Source organism: Papaver somniferum, unplaced genomic scaffold, assembly GCF_003573695.1.
Source record: "Papaver somniferum cultivar HN1 unplaced genomic scaffold, ASM357369v1 unplaced-scaffold_118, whole genome shotgun sequence".
NCBI lineage: Eukaryota > Viridiplantae > Streptophyta > Magnoliopsida > Ranunculales > Papaveraceae > Papaver > Papaver somniferum.
The window spans coordinates 11,272,571-11,293,744 of NW_020620825.1; the positions used below are offsets into that span (position 1 = coordinate 11,272,571).

General features: G+C 38.3%; 1 protein-coding gene across 1 annotated transcript; it reads left to right on the top strand.

Moving 5' to 3' along the window:
* Positions 1-19,514: 19,514 nt before the first annotated feature.
* On the top strand, positions 19,515-20,642 carry LOC113330615 (glycine-rich protein 2-like). The gene has a single exon (XM_026577428.1). It carries the CDS (start codon positions 19,645-19,647, stop codon positions 20,212-20,214), a length of 570 nt encoding a protein of 189 aa, XP_026433213.1. The 5' UTR covers positions 19,515-19,644; the 3' UTR covers positions 20,215-20,642.
* Positions 20,643-21,174: the final 532 nt, after the last annotated feature.

Here is a 21,174-nt window from a genome sequence, read left to right on the forward strand (position 1 = left end):
AGAGCCTGCAACTCCACCACCTCCACTCTCTGCCGCTGTCGCTTACACCACCACCACACCACACCGTACATCACCACTCCATACCAAGTCTCTCCCTTGTCTCGTTTCTAGCATCTAACTAGGTGCTACAAGCTAGAACAGTGAGAAGCTAGGGTTTCACCAACAGCGAGGAGAAGACACAATTGAGGGCTGGAAAAGCTTCAGAAGAGCAGAGGGGACATACCCAAAGCATGGGTCGAGTCTAATTGCATCAGAGGGTGAGTTAATTTCATTATTTCTCGAAACCCTAATTGTACTGTTGAGTGAAGATTTTTGGGGAAAATGGGTGTAAACCCTAATTTGATAATTTGGGTATAAAAGGGAAGTGATGTAGGATGTTAAAACTTGTTCTTGGACTAGCCAAGTTTCCCCCTAATTGGGTTAGGTTTGATTTTAATTTCACTTTCAGTTTTAACCATTTGCATATTTTTCTCCTTGTTCACTGTTAGTGTTAATGTCTTGATGTTTCATAGTTTGATGTTCAGTTAGCTCAATATTGTTAGTTTCATTGCACTGTTAATCTTTAATGTGTGATTCTCATGTTCATGTTCATTGCTCCTGTTAGTTGCATTTTCACTCTTAATTGCATTTGTTGTCATGTTAGTTTGCCATGTTATGTTAGTTTGCCATGTTACTCAATGTTACTCACTGTTATGCTCACTGTTATTTTGCCCTGTTAGTTTGCCATGTTATGTTAGTTTGCCATGTTACTCACTGTTAGTTCACTGTTGTTGTCACTGTTAGCTAAATGTTCATTTGTTGTTCCAATTCACTGTCTTGTGATGATTAGTTTGATGGAATGCTAGGCTAGAAGCCTTTAAAGCACTGTTTTGATTGAGCAGTGGGGAGAAATTAGTGCTCATAGCAAGCTAATTTTCTTCCCACTCCATGTAATTGCTTAACTCTATTGCATTGTGTTATTTGAGTAGTGGGGAGAAACTAGTGCTCACTAGTGACAATGAGCAAGCTAGCTCTCTTCCCACTCTAAAAGAGTGCCTTAGTTTAGCTCCATGTTAGCTTAACCATTTCCCCTGCCTTTGTGTCATTTTTACTTTGCTCCTTTGTGTTGTGTTCACTGTTTAGTTTTCATTAGCTTTGTTTTCTTGTTTTGCATTGTTTTTGCCTTGTTATTTGCTTCCCCTCCTGCTGCTGCCACTCCTTGCCTTGTGCTGCTGCTGCAGTACTGCTCCCTTTTTCCCCTGCTGCTGCCTCCTGCCTCAGCTGCTGTTGCTGCTGCCAATCCACTTCTGTGGCTCTTGCACTGCTGCTGTTTGCTTTGCTCTCCACTGCTACTTCAGTTCCTGCAGCCCAAAGCTCACTTCAAAAGTTGAGCCCAATCCAATCCAGGCTTAACCAAAGGCCCAGGTTCTTGACTGAAACAAAAGCCCAAGGTTTAGTTCACTGAGGCCCATTGCATTAAGGCTCAAAGCCCAGTTTAGGTTAAGGTTAAAAAACCCAATCCAATTAACTGTGGGCTTAATCAAAAGCTTAAGTTTAAGGCCAAAGCCCATTTACACTTCAAAGATAACTGAGCCCAAGCTCAGTTCATTTTATTTTTGACAAACCCACTAAGCCCAATTCATTCAAAGGGCATTCAAACCCATTAGTACTCAAAGCCCAATTTAAGCCAAAAGGCTTCTAAGCCTAAAGCAAACTAGAAACCCAATTAGCTAAAACACTTCCGAAACACACCCAATCTCTGTGGATCGACCCGTACTTGCACGAGCTACAACTGACGACCGTGCACTTGCGGTATTACTGTAGGCCACCATTTTATTGTGCTTCATTTCTATACACCTTTCAAGGCCTGCCAAGTTTTTGGCGCCGCTGCCGGGGATTGGTGCTGTGTTTTTCTTGTTGTTTTGTTAGCTATTTTTGCATTTCACTGCATAGCATTTGCATCTGCATCTGCTTCACTTCATTTGCTGTTGGACCTGCTGTTCTGAACCTGTTTTTCCTTTGCTGGGACGCCACCAAGGAAAAGAACCAAAACCCAACTGGGTTTTTTGCAACAATATCAGAGCAGCTGGGCTGTGCTAAAAAGGTAACCCATTTAAGAGAACCCGAATTGTGGGCTTCCAATTTTTTTAATTGTGGGCTTGTAATATTAAAGCCAATTTTTGGGCTTCTCTTATTTTCTGTTGGGTTTGTAATAATTTTTTTTTTGTGGGCTTGTTGTTTAATTTGTGGGCTTGTATTTAATTTTTGTGAGCTTGTTTAATTTGGACTTGTATTTTGTATTCTGGGTTTTTAAACCCAGCTGAGCTTGTAACCGACCACGCTAGTTGAACTCGTTAGTGGGCCGAGTACCCAAATTCTAGGCCGAGATTTTGGACTCAGTTCCACCAAAAGTTTTCAACCAAGCGGAGCCAAAGCAAACACAAAAGGCTTGCACAGTGGGCTTGCTCCCATTCAAAAACCAAATTTTATTTTCTTTTTCAAAAAAAAAAAAAAACAAAAAAACAAAAAAACAAAATTTTCTTTTGCTCCCATTTTTAAACCAAATTTTCTTTTTCTTTTATATCCCATCAAAACCAAATTTTTCCCAAAAATCCAAACCCATTAAAACCAAATAGTGGGCTTTGTGTCTTTTCAAAATGGGCCAACCTCGTGCTCTCCATGAATACATGTATCCATCAATACAAATTCCATTATCATGTATTGTATTACCTCAAACCAATAACCCTTTTAAAATAAATGCAAGCATGATACAAATACTTCCTATATTTCGAGGGTTCGATTCTGAGAACCCCTATACTCATGTAAGAGAGTTTGAACAAATTTGTCGGACTATGCAACCTGATCATGTCCGAAGACTCTCTGAAATTGCGTTTGTTTACATTTTCTTTAAAGGAAAGGGCCAAAACATGGTTTTACGGTTTGAGACCACAATCAATCACACTTGGGACAACTCACAATCTATTTTTCAAAAATTTTTCCACATCATAGGACCATCGCTATTCGTCAAAGTATCAATTGTTTTGTCCAATTGGATGAGGAAACTGTTTTTCACTATTTTGAACGTTTTAATGATTTGTTGAGTGAATGTCCGCACCATGGAATTGAGAAGTGGAGACTTGTCGTCATCCTCTATGAGGGACTAGACTTTAAATCTCGAACCATGGTTGAGTCTATGTGTAATGGTGAGTTTATTGATAAATCTGTGGATGATGCATGGAATTTTTTAGCCGAGATTGCAGAGAAAACCCATCAATGGGAATCCGTTAGGGAAACAGGAACAACACCACATGATATGAGTCACCCCATGAATTAGAGTTTTATTCTTGTAATAGCTCCGACCTTAGGATTGAAAATTATCCTAGATTGCAAAATCCTATCATGATGATGATGATGATTATGATGTTATGTTAGAAGAACATGTCTATACTGAAAATGTTATGGAACCTTTGGGTTCAAATACATTAGGCTTCTCTGCCCCGACCTTAATGCATGATATTTCTTCTAGTATTCCATGTGATGTTTCCCCTGATGTGCCGATACACGAGAATAAATCTGTTGATGATGTTGATAATTCTGATTGTGATCTTGCCAATTTGATTGATGATTGTGAGCATGATGTGACATGTGTAGATGAGTTAGAGATTTTGATTTGATTGATAATGATATGCCTATTCTTCTACCTAAGTCACAATCTGATGGCCTTCCACCCAACCTAGATTTGGTTTGTCCATATTGAAACCAATTTTTCTGAAAATTCCTAATCTAGGATTGGAACTGTGTGCTTCCCAAGTCCTCTTGGACTATTTTGCTTCAAAATATAACACTTTTAAAGAGCCACAGTTGGAAATTGCATGTTTGCCCATCCCGAAAACAGTCCATTATGAGTTAGACCTTTTGAATCCTGAACCCCTAAAATTAGATTTTGTGCTTAAAAGTAAACCTGTTGAAAAATTTGGTTTAGGGGTGATTCATTCGGTTTTTCACTCTCACTCCCATTTAAGTCCAATTTTAGTGTTTTGAAACTTTTTTGTCTCTACACTTTTCTTTTGGGTTGATCCTCAACTCTTTAGATTTTAGTGTATGGTGAATTTTTTGTATATAATCCAGTAGATAAAATTTTAAAAACCCTTTTGTTCCTTTTGTATATATTTTGCTAATCCAATATGATCTCGGCTGAAATATGTTGGATTTTTGCCTTGAATAACGGAGTTTTAATTCTGCTTTCGCCGAAATCGGGTATTCTCTCTCCTTTTACTCTACTCAGCATGTCCCTTTCCATATGTTGCATTTTAATTCTTTCCATATTTTGAAACATTGAGGACAATGTTTAGTTTAGGTTTGGGGGTATAGAGTAGATACACGATAATTGCATAATTGAAAACGAACTCCTTCTTCTTTTTGAAAAAATTGAAAAATTCCAAAAAATTAAAAAATCAAAATTCAAAAATCAAAAAAAAATTAAAAAAAAAAAAAAATCATAAAAATGGAGCTCATTTACCTTGAAATGTTGACTCTTGTGCAAATATGTATTTTTATTAGGAGTCTTAGTCTAGATATTTAGGCACCCTGATTCTAGCACAATTCACATAGTGATAAGAAATTTGCACGCGCACGATCTACCAATACATGTATGGCCTCGATCTTCAAGGTGTTGGATAGGAAGTTACGATTGCCAATCACTTTAGAATACTGAACGAAACTTGACTAGCTTGTTCTTTGGTTGGTTGGGATAGAAGGTGGAGGTTACATTAAGAAAGACAACCATCGAATTTAACTGGGTGCATCAAAAAGGGCTACCTCTTGCAAAGTGTCATGTAATCTTTTGTTTCCTTTTGTATATGTATCAAAAGTGTTTCCTTGTTCAAAAAAAAAAAAAAAAAAAAAAAAAAAAAAAAAAAAAAAAAAAAAAAAAAAAAAAAAAAAAAAAAAAAAAAAATATCAGAAAAATACAAAAAAAATCAAGTATTTATCAATTCCATCATCTCTTGTTCCAAAAATAAAAAGAGATAGTCAATGTAAATAAGAGTCATGTAAATAGTCATCTTTTGTTGTTTCATTGTAATAAGCAAGGAGGGTGTATGCCATTGATGTACAACGCGAGTAATTGTGAAATACCTCCAACTCATTCACAATTCTCGTAAAGTCCGGACAGCTAGCTAGATTTCGACCTCAGTTCTTAGCCTGAGAAACTATCTCTTGGTGATTAGTAGTCATAACTTCAGATCTTTCTTTACACATGTGTAGATACACTTTACACTCTTATCACATGTCTTATTTGTTATCAGTGCTAGGATTGTGCCTTCGATAGCTAGATTGACATCTCCATTTTGCTGTGAGCTTAAACTGTTTTGCACATGTCACATTTGATGGAATATGAGCTTATATTTTGTCCTTAGGTTTTGTAGGCACACCTCTGGTAAACCTTCACGAGACTTCAACTCGTCCACTAGGGACACTTAGTGGTTTAAAAGGCTTAGTGCATACGCTAAATGCATTCGAGAGACCAGCGACAGTGGTATAGTTAGGATTTCCTTAGTTTTGTTTTACTTGAGGACAAGTAAAATTCAGGTTTGGGGGTATTTGATGAGTGCCAAATATTGTATATATTTATCCCTTTTTGTTGGCATTTAACTCATCTTTTGCGCATTAATTCTACATTTTATCCCATATTCTGTATTTTCATTGTTTTCAAGAATAAATATTTTTATTAATTAATTTTGCATTTTTAGGTAATAAATAAAGTTCGGATGAGTCGTGGAGCGAAAAGAGCAGAAAAGTAGTGAAAGCGGGAGAAATTACGCAAGGAACCGCGAAGAATGGTGCGCACAACCTCATTTTCTACACACAAAGCGCCTCCGTTTCTCAGCCATCAGATCAGTTCTCAAGCATCCGACGGTCGCTCCTTCATAGAGCATCAAAATCGGAAGTCTCTGCCAAGCACCACAACGCTGAAATTCCAAGCCTTCAGATTAGATGGTAGTTGAATCCAACGGTCTCTCCTATGCCTGTGCATCAATCCCGATGATTCCGCACAACACTATAGCACCTAACCTAATCTAGCACCGTTGACTTCGTTGTGTTCCACATCCAACGGTCGCTACAAACTGCTTCTCTATTAGCCGTCCGATCTACCTACCAGCATCGCATCCAGTGACTCAGATTCGCCAACATCTAAATTTGATATCCCGCCTCACACCATAGTAACACATACCCTATTCCCAACCAAACAACCCCTAATCCTAATCCCATCGAGCTCTTCCTTCTCATCTTCCCAAAACCAGTTCACCACAAACACCCGACAGTTGCAGAGCCTGCAACTCCACCACCTCCACTCTCTGCCGCCGCTCGCTTACACCACCACCACACCCACCGTACATCACCACTCCATACCAAGTCTCTCCCTTGTCTCGTTTCTAGCATCTAACTAGGTGCTACAAGCTAGAACAGTGAGAAGCTAGGGTTTCACCAACAGCGAGGAGAAGACACAATTGAGGGCTGGAAAAGCTTCAGAAGAGCAGAGGGGACATACCCAAAGCATGGGTCGAGTCTAATTGCATCAGAGGGTGAGTTAATTTCATTATTTCTCGAAACCCTAATTGTACTGTTGAGTGAAGATTTTTGGGGAAAATGGGTGTAAACCCTAATTTGATAATTTGGGTATAAAAGGGAAGTGATGTAGGATGTTAAAACTTGTTCTTGGACTAGCCAAGTTTCCCCCTAATTGGGTTAGGTTTGATTTTAATTTCACTTTCAGTTTTAACCATTTGCATATTTTTCTCCTTGTTCACTGTTAGTGTTAATGTCTTGATGTTTCATAGTTTGATGTTCAGTTAGCTCAATATTGTTAGTTTCATTGCACTGTTAATCTTTAATGTGTGATTCTCATGTTCATGTTCATTGCTCCTGTTAGTTGCATTTTCACTCTTAATTGCATTTGTTGTCATGTTAGTTTGCCATGTTATGTTAGTTTGCCATGTTACTCAATGTTACTCACTGTTATGCTCACTGTTATTTTGCCCTGTTAGTTTGCCATGTTATGTTAGTTTGCCATGTTACTCACTGTTAGTTCACTGTTGTTGTCACTGTTAGCTAAATGTTCATTTGTTGTTCCAATTCACTGTCTTGTGATGATTAGTTTGATGGAATGCTAGGCTAGAAGCCTTTAAAGCACTGTTTTGATTGAGCAGTGGGGAGAAATTAGTGCTCATAGCAAGCTAATTTTCTTCCCACTCCATGTAATTGCTTAACTCTATTGCATTGTGTTATTTGAGTAGTGGGGAGAAACTAGTGCTCACTAGTGACAATGAGCAAGCTAGCTCTCTTCCCACTCTAAAAGAGTGCCTTAGTTTAGCTCCATGTTAGCTTAACCATTTCCCCTGCCTTTGTGTCATTTTTACTTTGCTCCTTTGTGTTGTGTTCACTGTTTAGTTTTCATTAGCTTTGTTTTCTTGTTTTGCATTGTTTTTGCCTTGTTATTTGCTTCCCCTCCTGCTGCTGCCACTCCTTGCCTTGTGCTGCTGCTGCAGTACTGCTCCCTTTTTCCCCTGCTGCTGCCTCCTGCCTCAGCTGCTGTTGCTGCTGCCAATCCACTTCTGTGGCTCTTGCACTGCTGCTGTTTGCTTTGCTCTCCACTGCTACTTCAGTTCCTGCAGCCCAAAGCTCACTTCAAAAGTTGAGCCCAATCCAATCCAGGCTTAACCAAAGGCCCAGGTTCTTGACTGAAACAAAAGCCCAAGGTTTAGTTCACTGAGGCCCATTGCATTAAGGCTCAAAGCCCAGTTTAGGTTAAGGTTAAAAAACCCAATCCAATTAACTGTGGGCTTAATCAAAAGCTTAAGTTTAAGGCCAAAGCCCATTTACACTTCAAAGATAACTGAGCCCAAGCTCAGTTCATTTTATTTTTGACAAACCCACTAAGCCCAATTCATTCAAAGGGCATTCAAACCCATTAGTACTCAAAGCCCAATTTAAGCCAAAAGGCTTCTAAGCCTAAAGCAAACTAGAAACCCAATTAGCTAAAACACTTCCGAAACACACCCAATCTCTGTGGATCGACCCGTACTTGCACGAGCTACAACTGACGACCGTGCACTTGCGGTATTACTGTAGGCCACCATTTTATTGTGCTTCATTTCTATACACCTTTCAAGGCCTGCCAGTTTCGCATTTGGTTTCGTTTTCCTAAGGCGGGCAAGAAGGGAACGGTGATGAAATCCGAACCCTTATCTTGTATGGCCAGTCCTTGCCTTTACTAGGAAATTAAAGCAGCCGTCTTAAAATCCTCAGCATATATGCAAACGAAGGAATACAGTAACTCGCTGACAGGGGATTCGCGAGTGTTTCGACAAACGTACCTCCGTACCAGACGGGGGATGAACCGTTGTAATCGACTCGGGCCACGACTCCTATGTCATGTACGAACCCGAGCGGCCGAGGCGATATCGTAATCGCCGTCCTTCTCTGCAAACAGTTTATATTTAAACCACCCTTCTGTAGGGTTTTAAAAAAAATAAAGTCCCAAAGTCCACAGTCCACAGTCCAAAAATATAGTGCAAAAGAAAAAGATAATCCAAAAAAATTCTAAAAAAATAAAAAAAATGTCTCTCTCTCTATTTTTTTTTCTTTCGCTCTTTTCGCTTTGTCTTTAACTCCAAATCTTTAAGTATTCACCAAAAGCTTTGGCAAATTTTTCTTTCGCTCCAAATTCCAGAATCTGTAGTAAAAAGACAAAAACCCAAAAACGTAAAGAAGAACAAATAAAATAAAAATGAAAAACAAATAAAAACCTAAAAAAAAAAAATCTAAAAATTCTAGCCTAAAGACAAGTCCGCGTCGGCGGCGCCAAAAATTGGTGTGATTTTCAATTGAGTTGTAGTTATAAGTTCGTTGAGACTTGTGAAAGCAAAAGATTTTAGACTTATAAAACTTAAAAATATAAAAATTATTGCAAAATTGATTTCAAGATATTAAAAGTAACCAAGACACTAGAATGAACGATACCAAATATGTTTCAAAACTCTAACTATCCTTTAAGTCCTTTATTTCTTAATTTACACGTAATCAAACATATTCCCAAATATTAATTGTATTCCCTAAGAATAGACTATCAATCGATTAAACAAAGTACAATCTATCAAATTGAATCACAAGTAATTAAGAAAATTATGTGGACATTTAGAACTCCACAAAAGCGGTGATTGAATGAACTATAAATTGTAAATTAGAGAAAATAAAATTGTTACCAGTCATTCATGCATAAATAGCTTCATCCATTGCCTTGGTTGCGCGAGAATTAGCTCATCATCATGGAAACACGCTCAAAATTCATTTTTATTGCTCAAAGGGTGTTTACAAAGATAAAATGGGAGAAACAATGATAAAACCGGGTTTGTAACAGTTTTATTTGTTACAAACTGAAAAGAACGATAGAACAGTACTGTCGCTGATTTTGTAGCTCTACGACCCACGCCTGTGTGTTGTTTCCACTATTGAAAAACGACTGTCTTGGATGGTCTGTTCTTCGTGTTCTTCAGATGAGCAGCAGCAGAAAAATATTTCTGGTGGTTCTGATTATCGCCTCTGTCTTCTCCAAAACTCTCCCAAACTCTCTGTCATCTCACTGAGATGCCAAAACACGCTTTATATACACAATTGCTTCAAAATATTTCGTAATAACTCCTTCAAATTCTCACAGTAAAGAAAATATTATTTCACGGGAATATTTCCTTTTTATTTCTTTTCACGCTGCCGATTGTGTTGAAACTTTCCAAACTCAAAGATTGAACGTGCTAGATGATCTGATACACTCTGAATACACACGCCAATTCCCAAGAGCAAACAGATAACACGGCGAACAGAAAAAGAAGCCCGTGAAAAATCCTATTTCTCTGTTTTCTTCTAATCAATTACCCGGCCAAATATGTACGATTCTAAGGCCCATACCAGGCTTGTTTCATCCAATATAGTGATCTGAAACAAACTCAGTCATTGAGTCTACCTCAAACACGTTAAAGTTTCGATTGGAAATTCTACCAGAAGAATACAATGCTTTCCCGCCAAAATTTGTTTCAAACGAAGGTGAAGATGGAGTGCCCATATCCTGTTCTGGGGTGCAAATAGCCATGGGTGCTGAGAATGAATTTAGGCTGTAGACAGGCATGGGTTCTCCTTAGCCAAATCTGGGATCCGCTTAGCAAATGTCCTCCCGGGGTGCCTTTGACAGTTTTTCGAGCCGAATTTTCCAACAAAGTTTATTTCCCAAAAATACCTATAAACACATAAAACACCATAATAAGTACGAAATCGAATACCAACAATACAAAACATTGAGGAAAAATTAGACACAAAAATGTGTCTATCAGACTTCATCAGTAAACGTACGTGGAGAATGATTTCTTTTGAAAGTCTTGTTTATTCTACCTTTATAATCTATCTGTTTGGGGGGAGGGAGGGAAACAACTTTTTGTGAAAATAGGTAAAAACAAGGGGGTAACCTGATAACTGAGTGGGTAATGCGGCTAAACCCCAAAACAAATATACCGTGGAAGTAATTTTTATATTCGAGAGGTCAAAGACGTACAAGACTGGCCTAAACTAAGGAATGGTCGTTCCTGTCTTGCTTTAGTTACAAATGAATAAGAAGTTGTTCTTAAGGAGGGAAGCAAAGGAAGTGTTGAGATTAGAGTGTTAAACCCTGTGAGGTGTGGTGTGTATGACTGTATTTTGAAGGATTCTATGTGTATGTATAAGAGAAGGCTTATGTGAAAATCATATGGTAAGCTTGTTTGAAAGTTGTGTATTGTGTATTTTTATCTCTCCTTATTTTGTGTTCTAATTTTCATAGAATAAGTCTATTTTTATGGAGTCGTAATTGCGCATCCCTAACCTCGTAGGAAGTAGAATTTATGAAGTAGCTATAAGGTGAAGGTCGTAAGAATGTAACGAAAATCGGATCCTCATTGTTAGGGAAGATTGAACGATTACATATCCACTACCCCTCTACTTCGTCACTATCGTACATCCGAATACTTTCTCGTAAAGGGTATATTGCTACACCCTATTGTCGTAAACCACCGGACAAATGTCCTAGTAAATATCCCCCATTTGTAACATCTTTGATGTCTTGGGTAATTATAGTAGAATTAAATATTACTACTGTGAAGTTAGATAAGACTTGCTTAATCAATCAGTTGACTAGTGGCTCATCATGCCTGACTAACCATGACTGACGAGTCTTGGTGAGACTAGCTAAAACAAAGTACATGATTTATTTTATTTTATGTTAAGTCTCTGAGAACAGTGAGAGTTTAAGTATGACAATTAATATTAACATGCTTTAGTAAACAAGTGATTATGACATGGGCATTGAGTGACACACTGTATCATGACATCAATGATAAATGGTAATGAAATATCGGAGAATAAATTATGGGAATACCGAAATGGTTAAAGCACATGTGGCAGGACATATATTTTACGCCATATGAAGTAAGATATCCCGTCTAAACATTATAATAAGTTACTCATGGTCAGCTACATAAAGTAAATTGTATAGTATGGAGGTCACATATATCAGGTCATATGTGTCTTGACGTATATGAGAAGTCATATATAACAAGTCAAATTTCGAAATTTTACCATGCCAGAAACATGTGGTAGGACACATGCTGCCAAACACATGTGGCAAGTCAGGTTTTATAAAATATAACTTACCATGCAAGACTCATGTGGCCGGGCGCGTATGACGAGACGCATTGGGAAATGAAGAAAATAAAATATTTATGGACTGTCGCATGTGAAAGGCCATTTTTTATGAATTATGGATTATTGTATGAATCTTATGTTGTGACGACACAAATGGCCGGTCAAAGTGGTGTACGACTCATGTAATCCGCCAAATATGGGAAGGCGCATGCGCTAAGACGAATACTTTTTTGTTGCATGTGCCATTCACACAAATTTAGGGTTACACAACGGGTAGGGTGGGTAGGATATGGCCTATACCCGCCACCCTACCCGTTTACTGGCGGTTAAGAAAATTTTTATCCGTCACCCTACCCGCCATTAAACGGGTAAGATCCTACCCGACCCATTCTCTGGCGGGTCGGGTAGGATAGGGCGGCGGGTATAACCGTTTTTTTGATAGGCTGGTGGAGCTGAATGGGATGAGAGGCTCCTTGGATTTTGAAGTTGATGGGACAGAAAATTGATCTTCGAGTGAGTGAGGGAATGAGGTTGGTGTTGGGGGCCTTGGGGCAGTACCCCCTTCCTGAATTGCAGAGATGGGAATCGAATGCATTGTGCATTGCATTCGACGGGGTCCTCTGGAGCGGAGAACATTAAGCTCATAGGAGATGGTAGCTACGTTGTAATTCCCAGCTGGAACTCTGGGAGATTGTAATAGAAGTGGAGAGTAGTATGTAAAGTTGAGTAAAGTACTAATAAGCCTACCTTGAACAGAAAGCAATGAAAGTAAACCACCTTTAGCACTATCATCTTGCTAGAATTTCCAAGCCCAATAAATTAAGGTGTAATTAGTTTACAAAACCAGGAGAGAAATAAACAACCAGATCAATTCAGGACAAAAATTAAAGAAAAGAGGGATTAATTTGAGAACCTGAAGAGGAGGATAGTTAGAAGAAAATGATCCTTTGGCGTGATGCCGTGTTTCATATAGTACTTCTTGAATTTTATCTCCCATTATCGATTTCGAACAGATGAAACAGAAGCGCTTCAAAAAAAAGCTAAAAAGAAGAAAGAAAAAATAAGTCTCCAGAAACCCTATCGAAATTCCATGAAGATGAGGGTCCCTGATCGTCGTTGGCTTCTTGTACTTGGGTGATCAGATTTAGAATTGAACACCAAAAGAAGTTCTGACGGCAATTTCAACGAGAAAGAAAGAAAAGGGGGAATCTAGAATGAGGAGGAGAAAGAATAAAAGAGTTGTAAAACTAGTTAAAACTAGGGATGCACAACGGGTAGGGTGGGTAGGATATGGCCTACCCGCCACCCTACCCGTTTACTGGCGGTTAAGAAAATATTTACCCGCCATCCTACCCGCCAAATAGTAGATATGATAGGATACGGTTAAAAAACTGGCGGGTAGGGTAGGGTTGGCGGGTATGGGTAAGGTATGTGCACCCCTACACAAATTCGATATGAGAAGGATATCGTACGTATCTTTTAAGTATAAGAAGTTGGTACTCCAGCTCTAGGTTTGCAATGTTTATAACTGTTGTTGAAAACAAGTTGGGACTCCAGTCAAGGTTTGCAGTGCTGATAAGCATTACAGAGAAGAAGATGGGGCTCCAAACCCTATAAGCGTTACCGAGAAAAAGCCGGGTTTGACGAATCATAAAGTTACGCCTAGCACGCCAGGGCATGCATGCCATAACTCCCCGATGCGCCCTCTGATGCTAGTAATTGGGCCCTAAAACTCCTCTTCGCGCCAGGTAAAGGCACGTTTATTTGCCCTTGCAAACATGCTCGACAAGCATGATGCAGCTGTACTTAGCTTCCACACCGTTCTAACTTACTCCACAAATCAAGGGTATAAATCCTTGAAGGCTATGGTTGATGCATCTTGCATTCATCATTGGCCTTTGAGTCCTTTCTAGGCATAGAGCATGTCTTGAACTTGCGCATAATTTAGTCAACGGCATGACATAATGATGCATTCACATCATATGCCCTATTGGCAAGGCTACGCAGCTATAGATGAGTCCTAAGCATCATTTATGCTCTTCCGGCTAAGTTATGAACTTACTTGAGCATAGTACGCATATGCACCTTCAACCAAGTATCCCTCCCTATATATGTCTTAAGGATACTTTTACAACTTAAAACGGGGGACCGCTTTCGCATTCACCAAGTCAAATTTTTGAGTTGCTTGCTTCACTATTCATGGCCATTTCCAAATCCAAGTGTTGTGAGGCGCCATGTTGGATGTGTTTCCATTATGGCCCATAAGCCAACTTCAATATTGTGCTATGATAGTTATGTTTTTCTTTGGCCAGCCTGCTCTGGCATATTGCATCGCTATTGTGTGATATTGGCCATAGGCCAATTTCAATATTTACAACCATGATGACTGCACATTATCTCGGCCATCCCGCTCTGGCCTAATGCACCCTTGTGCTGCGATAATAGCCATAGGTCAATGACTTGCTAACGTGCTATGTTAGCACAACTTTGCTCAAGTCCATTCTCCTAACTGGCCTGGTGCACCATTTGGTGCGATATTGACCCTTGGCCGATATTTCCAACATAACGTGTCATTTTGGCGAGGCCAATATGCCTTTGAAATGCGCCATAATTGGCGCTATATTGGCTCTAAGACAGTGTTCCTTTTAACACAATAGAAGTTTGAGATGGAGCTTCATCTGAGGCCATGACGCATCTTTGAGCATGCGCCATACTAAAAACACGGGGCGTTATAGTGGGACCCCCAACCATGGATCTACAATATTTATTTGTGTTACACGTGCCTGCAACATTTCCGGATAGCATTTAAGGGGAGTTTGGTCGGCAAATTTGGCCAACTGTTAAAAGTAGCTCGTCCGACCAAGTTGGCAGGCCAAGAAATCAAGTTTGGACGGCCGAGTTGGGTGAAATAAAAGACTATTGTAGATGACCCAAGTAAGTCGTTTAGGCCCAAAGTTAGGGTTTATTATTCCTTGACAATTGCTGGGCTTTCCGTGCATCATGGGATGTGACTCTTAAGCTCGGCCAAGGTTAGGTTTGGCTGGTTAACACATACTAATATATACTAAAAAAAAGTCATTCTTTTCATGTAGAATCCGATCATAAAAATACAAATCCATTGCTCAAACTATAGTCCAGTGTGGTCAGTCAAGGATTTAGTGGTGGATTACCATGAGAATCGACTATGAAAGAAAAAAACCTAGACTAAGATGGAAACAATTTAGTATAAAAGAGCAGAATAACTAATTCATTAACCTTCATGCTCCGAGATTTTTTACCAATTGTATTGCTTATCTCCAGATGCAATAGCTGATTCAGCTATCTGAATACACCCATTTGCATCTTATTTGTTTCCTTCCATGACCGAATTTACTATCCCAACTCAAATATTCAAGATTATTTTTAACCTGATAGCCTAACTTATATATCTTAATCTCACGAAATCCACAAAAATCTAGTAACAGGAATCGTATAAATTTATATTGAACTTAATTCTCAATTGAATCACTACTAATACAACAAAATTTTCGTCAAAATTATACTAAAAAGCTAGTGGATTTTGTTCGATTCAACCGATAATCAAATCTATTTATAAAATCGATCTGCAAATCATCGAATCACCTTTTGAAACAAATAATCGAATTTATGGTTTGGCGAAAACTTACGAAGAGAGATACGAAGAGTGACTTCCACGGACATTTAAATGTCTATGTCTCTCGCTTTTCTCTTTTGGCATCTCTTTCTCTTTATTTGTCTTTGAAAAAGAGGGTATGTATCGGCCATTAAATAAAAACAAAATTACAATACATACAATTTCAGGAAAAAAAAAAGGGTTCGCAAATGAGAAACCTAAAATATTTAGGTGTGCCCCGTAATCTTTTTCGTTCGTGGATGTTATTAAAGGAAAAAACGGGTAAAAAAACGGGAGAAAAATGTTTGGTGGTGGTTTTCACTAAGGCCGCACATGGGCCGGTACATTCCGAATTTATTAAAAACCTGGTACTTGTACCTCGTACTGACCGGTTCCATATTCTGGCTACATGTACCTATACAAGTGCTTATAAGTGTATCTGTGATACCGGTCCGATTCTAGTCGGGTGACGGATTTTACCTGCAATATCAAGTAGGCTACTCATTTTTGTGCCCTTTTCATTTTTGATTTTAGGGCTTTTTTAGTAGCAACAGGTTCCATTTCATATTCATCAAACTCTACAGAAAGCTCATGAAGCATTGTTTTATAAATTTCTCATTTTTTCCTCAACTGGTCAACTTCACTTTTAGAAATTTCACATGATTTCAGCAACAGTTTCTCAGAATACCTCCTAATTACAAAGAAACAATAGACTTATCTAACGTAAACCCAACAAAGATATAATATAGTAAAATCATAATGTTAGAGCGCTGCTCGGTCGAACTCGTTACTATCTCAAGTTTGTTTGTCAAGTTTAGTTGATCAAAACTATATACTTGATTTCTAATCTACTTATACCTATGTCTCGGACTAGGATAGAAGTGTGTGGTTGAGCTTTAGACTTCATGGCGTTCATTAATTGAAAAAGAAGATCCACTGAAGAGCTTGGAGGAACTTCATCAACAAAAGGTATGTGGAGACTAAAACTCATTTGTCACTCATAATAAGTCTATTCTATTTTATATTCTAAATAGACTAAGTCGTATAGCTATATATACTTTTATATTATACACATTTGATATTTCGAGACGAGTTTATCTCGCTTATCTATTTCTCGAAATATGTGTTGGAAGCTTTTAACTTTAGCTAAGTTCATCGTATACTTGACGAGTTTAGTTGGAAACAATTTATTTGTTTGAAACTAAATATTAAGTCATATATGATCATGTGAAAATTACCTTGAACATCTTACATGTTTTGTGTGAGATAGTCATTTGATGTTAACTTGGGAAGTTTCGTATTGATCGACTAATCACTTGAAAATTGCTTGAAGCTAGTGGTATGTGCAAGATTACCATTGTCGTCTTCTAAGAATGTTTAAATAATTAAATGAGAGTTTAGAACGACTACCAATACTTGGATATATCACAATATGTATACTTTGTATGTGCACTTTGGAAGTCTAGTTCATATCCGGAACTATTGTTTGCGAACTGGTTTACCTGTGAAAAGGTCCGGAACTGTTGTTCGCGTACCCTGTTTGCAACGGCTAGACAAAGGCCAGGTCCAAAGCTGTTGTTCGCGTACCCTGTTTGCGAACGGTTGGACAAAGCCAAAGTCCTGAACTGTTGTTCGCTTATTCAGTTCGCGAACACAGTAGTTAGGTTCTAAAATCGGTAAAGTGTGATTTTCATACTCATGAACTCAGGTTATTTTGCAAACGCGGTTTGCGAATTAAAGTCCCTGGAACTTTAGTGATTAAGGTACGTGAACTACTTTTACAACCGTGGCATTATGCTCATGAATTGGTTCTTGTATAAGTATTATTGTACAATTACAAACCAAACCGATTTTGTTTCAATATGGTTCATATATATATTTCTATGAGATGATGAACATTTGAACAACTCTCTTGAAACACATTTAGATTCAATTGATTATCTATCATGATTGATTGATCATCATATTTGATCTAGAAGTGTTAGATGAATATGGCTAAGTTATAAGTGTTAATATGGCTAACTTCGGTTAACTTTTATTGAGCCAACAAGGTATACACGTTTGGGTACGGTTCATCCATAACTAAATATAAGTATATTTCATTTGTGTATATCAAGCTAATACCATCTAACAGTGGAGATTGATTGCTTAGTTTCTAAGCAGACTTAGATTGAATCTTAAATCGTGAGTTCATCTAACGGTGAATATCAATTGCTTTGTTACTAAGCTTTCTTAACTTTGATTGTAAACAAACCTGATTTGAAAGACTATATAAGGGAGAACTCTAGCAGTTTGGAACTTAATCCCGACACGCTCGTGTGTCTTAGTTATAAACTAGAGTAGATTCTCCTTTAACCTAGGTTTCTCCAAAACCATTATTAGGTTAACGACTTGAAAACTTCATTTGGGACTCGTGAAGCCAGATCCAACTATTTTCTCCGCAGTGGCGTATTCTGATCTTACTTGTCCTATCGTATTGAGATTTATCTTCTCTAATATTTACTCAAGAATTATCTCCGATAGGTAAGATATAAAAAGTAATCACAACAGTTCTTCGTATCAGATTCTTGTGATTTCGCAATAACTTCTTCTGTTAATCAATTAGGTTATTGTGAGATGTCTAATATTTCTAGGCTGCTCTTCGGGAGTATAAGACCGATTTACAGTTGGTTCTTGTTCACCTTCATCTTTGTATAAAAATACGGAACAAAAAGAATAAAAGATAAACATATTTTTGGGAGACAAATTTGTTTATAAGTCTCCGACTTTGGGTCGTAGCAACTCTTAGTTGTGGGTGAGATCAGCTAAGGGAATCAAGTGCGCAGAGCCCTGCTGGGATTCAAGAGGCGTAAGGAACACGACTGTACCTTAATCGATGTGAGACTTGGTTAGGCCTCAACTACATTCCAGTCTGAAGTTAACTTGTAGTAGGCTAGTGTCTGTAGCGGCTTAATACAATGTGGTGTTCAAATCTGGACCAGGTCTCGGGGTTTTTCTGCATTTGCGGTTTTCTCGTTAACAAAATTTCTGGTGTTTGTGTTATTTCTTTTCCGCATTATATTTGTTTATATAATTGAAATATCACAGGTTGTGCGTAGATCAATTAATTGATAAATCCGACCTTGATTGACACTCGGCCATTAGTCTTTGGTACCATCTGAGTTCTTCTCATATCAATCAGTCACACGAATTTCTATCTAGTTGATTTACTGATTATATTGAGAAAAAGATAAAGCTCTTTCTTGATTGAGTCTCACTTTTAAGTTGGTGTTCTCGGAATTATATTGGAGTTTTTCCGAACGAAATATTGGGTGTGGTTTTTATACCCCCGCGTTTTCACATAAAAACATACACTTTATGATTAATAAAATAATTACCACGAAATCAATAAAAAACCAAATTAGAAAAATCTATGGTTTCAATTTAGTAAACTTACATGAATAAAATCAAAATTGGAGAAGAAAGACAACATAAAATGATACATCATACTGATTAGAGAACAAAACTTCTTTGATTTGAGCTAAATCCTTTACATAAATCTGTTTATGAACTAATCATGTTGAATCATATGTGAATGTTTTGATTGTGATGAAGAAGAAGTAAAAAAAGGGTTTGGTTGCTCGTGGGTGATGGAGGTGGTGGTTGTGCCTTAACTCTGTAAGAAGAACAAGAAAAAAGACGGAGACAAACGTAAGTGTGTAACATAAGAAGAAATAGGGAAAGAGGTGGCCGGCTAACTAGTTTAGGGCCTAGGCTAGTTGAAGTTATATGAGAAGAAATTGAGAATTAGAATTAATCTATAAAATCAATGGTAATGGATAACCAGTTATTTGGTCCGGTATAGGCCCGGAATCCTTAATAATTGATTACTTGTACCGGTACTTTACCGATTCCCTATTTTTGTTACATATACCTGTGCTTCCTATCCCGGTTTCGGTACAATTCCGGTCCCGAGTTTTCGGTTCCAAGCAGTTCTTCGGGAACAAGCCGGTTCCTGTGCCTCTAGTTTACAGGCCTGCCCAAAAGCCTAACATATAGACCTAAAATCCGGCCCAAGTGGAACAGATGAAGCATAAAGATCTAAATCGCTGACATGGCACATGAGGCGAATCCGAAACCCACTACGAATTCTAGGGTTATGAAAAACAAATAATTAAAAAAAGAAATCAAAAAGCAAATAAAAAGAGTGTGTGAGGGGTAGAGAAACTAGGTTTTCTCTTTTGCGTCTCTCTTTTCACTCTGAGGGGTTAGGGTTTTCTTTCTCTCTCTTTTTTTCTCGTCTAGATTTTTCACTTTCAGATCGATAAGACATGGCTGAAGGTGGTAGAAATACTGGTACAGTCAAGTGGTTTAATGTTCAGAAAGGTTTTGGATTCATATCACCAACTGATGGTAGTGAGGATCTCTTTGTTCATCAATCATCCATCAAATCTGATGGATACCGTAGCTTAGCTGAGAACGAAGAAGTTGAATATGAGGTCGAAACTGGTGATGATGGTAGAACTAAAGCCGTCGATGTCACTGGTCCTGGTGGCAGTAATGTTCAAGGTAGTCGCAGAGAAGGCGGCGGAGGTGGTGGTCGAGGTGGTTACGGTGATGGTGGATACGGTGGTGGTGGTGGTGGTTATGGTGGACGAAGTGGTGGTGGTGGCGGTTATGGCGGTGGAGGTGGTGGATCTTGTTATAGCTGTGGTGAATCTGGACATCTTGCCAGAGATTGCAGCAGTGGAGGAAGTGGCGGCGGTGGTGGTGGATATGGTGGAAGAAGTGGTGGTAGAGGTGGCGGTAGAGGAGGTGGTGGTGGCGGCGGCGGCCAGTGCTACAACTGTCAAGGTACCGGCCACTTCGCCAGGGAGTGCCCTAAAGCCGGAGGCAACTAAAGTTCTTGATTCTAGGGAACATGGTAAAGTAAACATATCTTGATGTTTCGCTTTACATAGTTTCTTTTAATCAGTCTTTTTATCTTTTCAATCTTTGTTGGTTATTATTCTCTTTTTAGGTTAGATTTTTGGGTGATAGCATCGAATATTTTTGGAAAAGGTTTTGTTCTCTTGGGATAGATCTGCTTTATAATCATAGGGATGTTGTCATGGTGGGATTTTATTACTTCTTTTTTGTGCCGTTCATAATGGTTATGATGCTGCTGGTTATATCATCTCCTTTTTTTCTCTTTTACTGATGTGGTTGGGTAAACAGTGGATTTTGTATCCTTATTACTTTCTGAATTGAAAGTAAACAAAGCAACAAACAGTGTTCAGTTATGTTTATTGTGTTCTTCTGCTATTAATTATACTTTTTTTTTTGATCATCTGTGATATTTAGATCTGTGTGGTAGAGTTTTGGCCATCTATATTTTGGCCTCACTTTTGAAAAGATATTTCTCTCTAGCTTGAACTGTCCAATGTTTTGTGGCCCTTACGGTTTATAAACCTCAACATCAAACCAAGACATTGACCCCTTCCTTGCAGTGTATTTTAAACATTGATACCTTGATCCTCAACTTCTCTACTCCTTTGGTTAAAGCTTGTCATGTCTTCTAAATGTTGTTAGGGTGTTATCAACCTTTCCTCAGTCTTTGAATTATCTGGAATTTTCGTAGACATCAGGAGTGTTGTATTGGGAAGAAGGATAAAAACCTCTCCACATCATTATATTTGTAATTTGCATTCAGGAGAAGATCCTTTTTATTGGAGATGGTACTTGTCTTGGGTTGGCCCCATGATCAGTTATTACTCTTGTAACTGAGTTTTCTTCTAACAAGATCTATGTTTGGGTGGCTGAAGTCCACATTTGTTATGTATCTGAATTCCATTCAGAGATATATCCCTGAGCTTATTTCT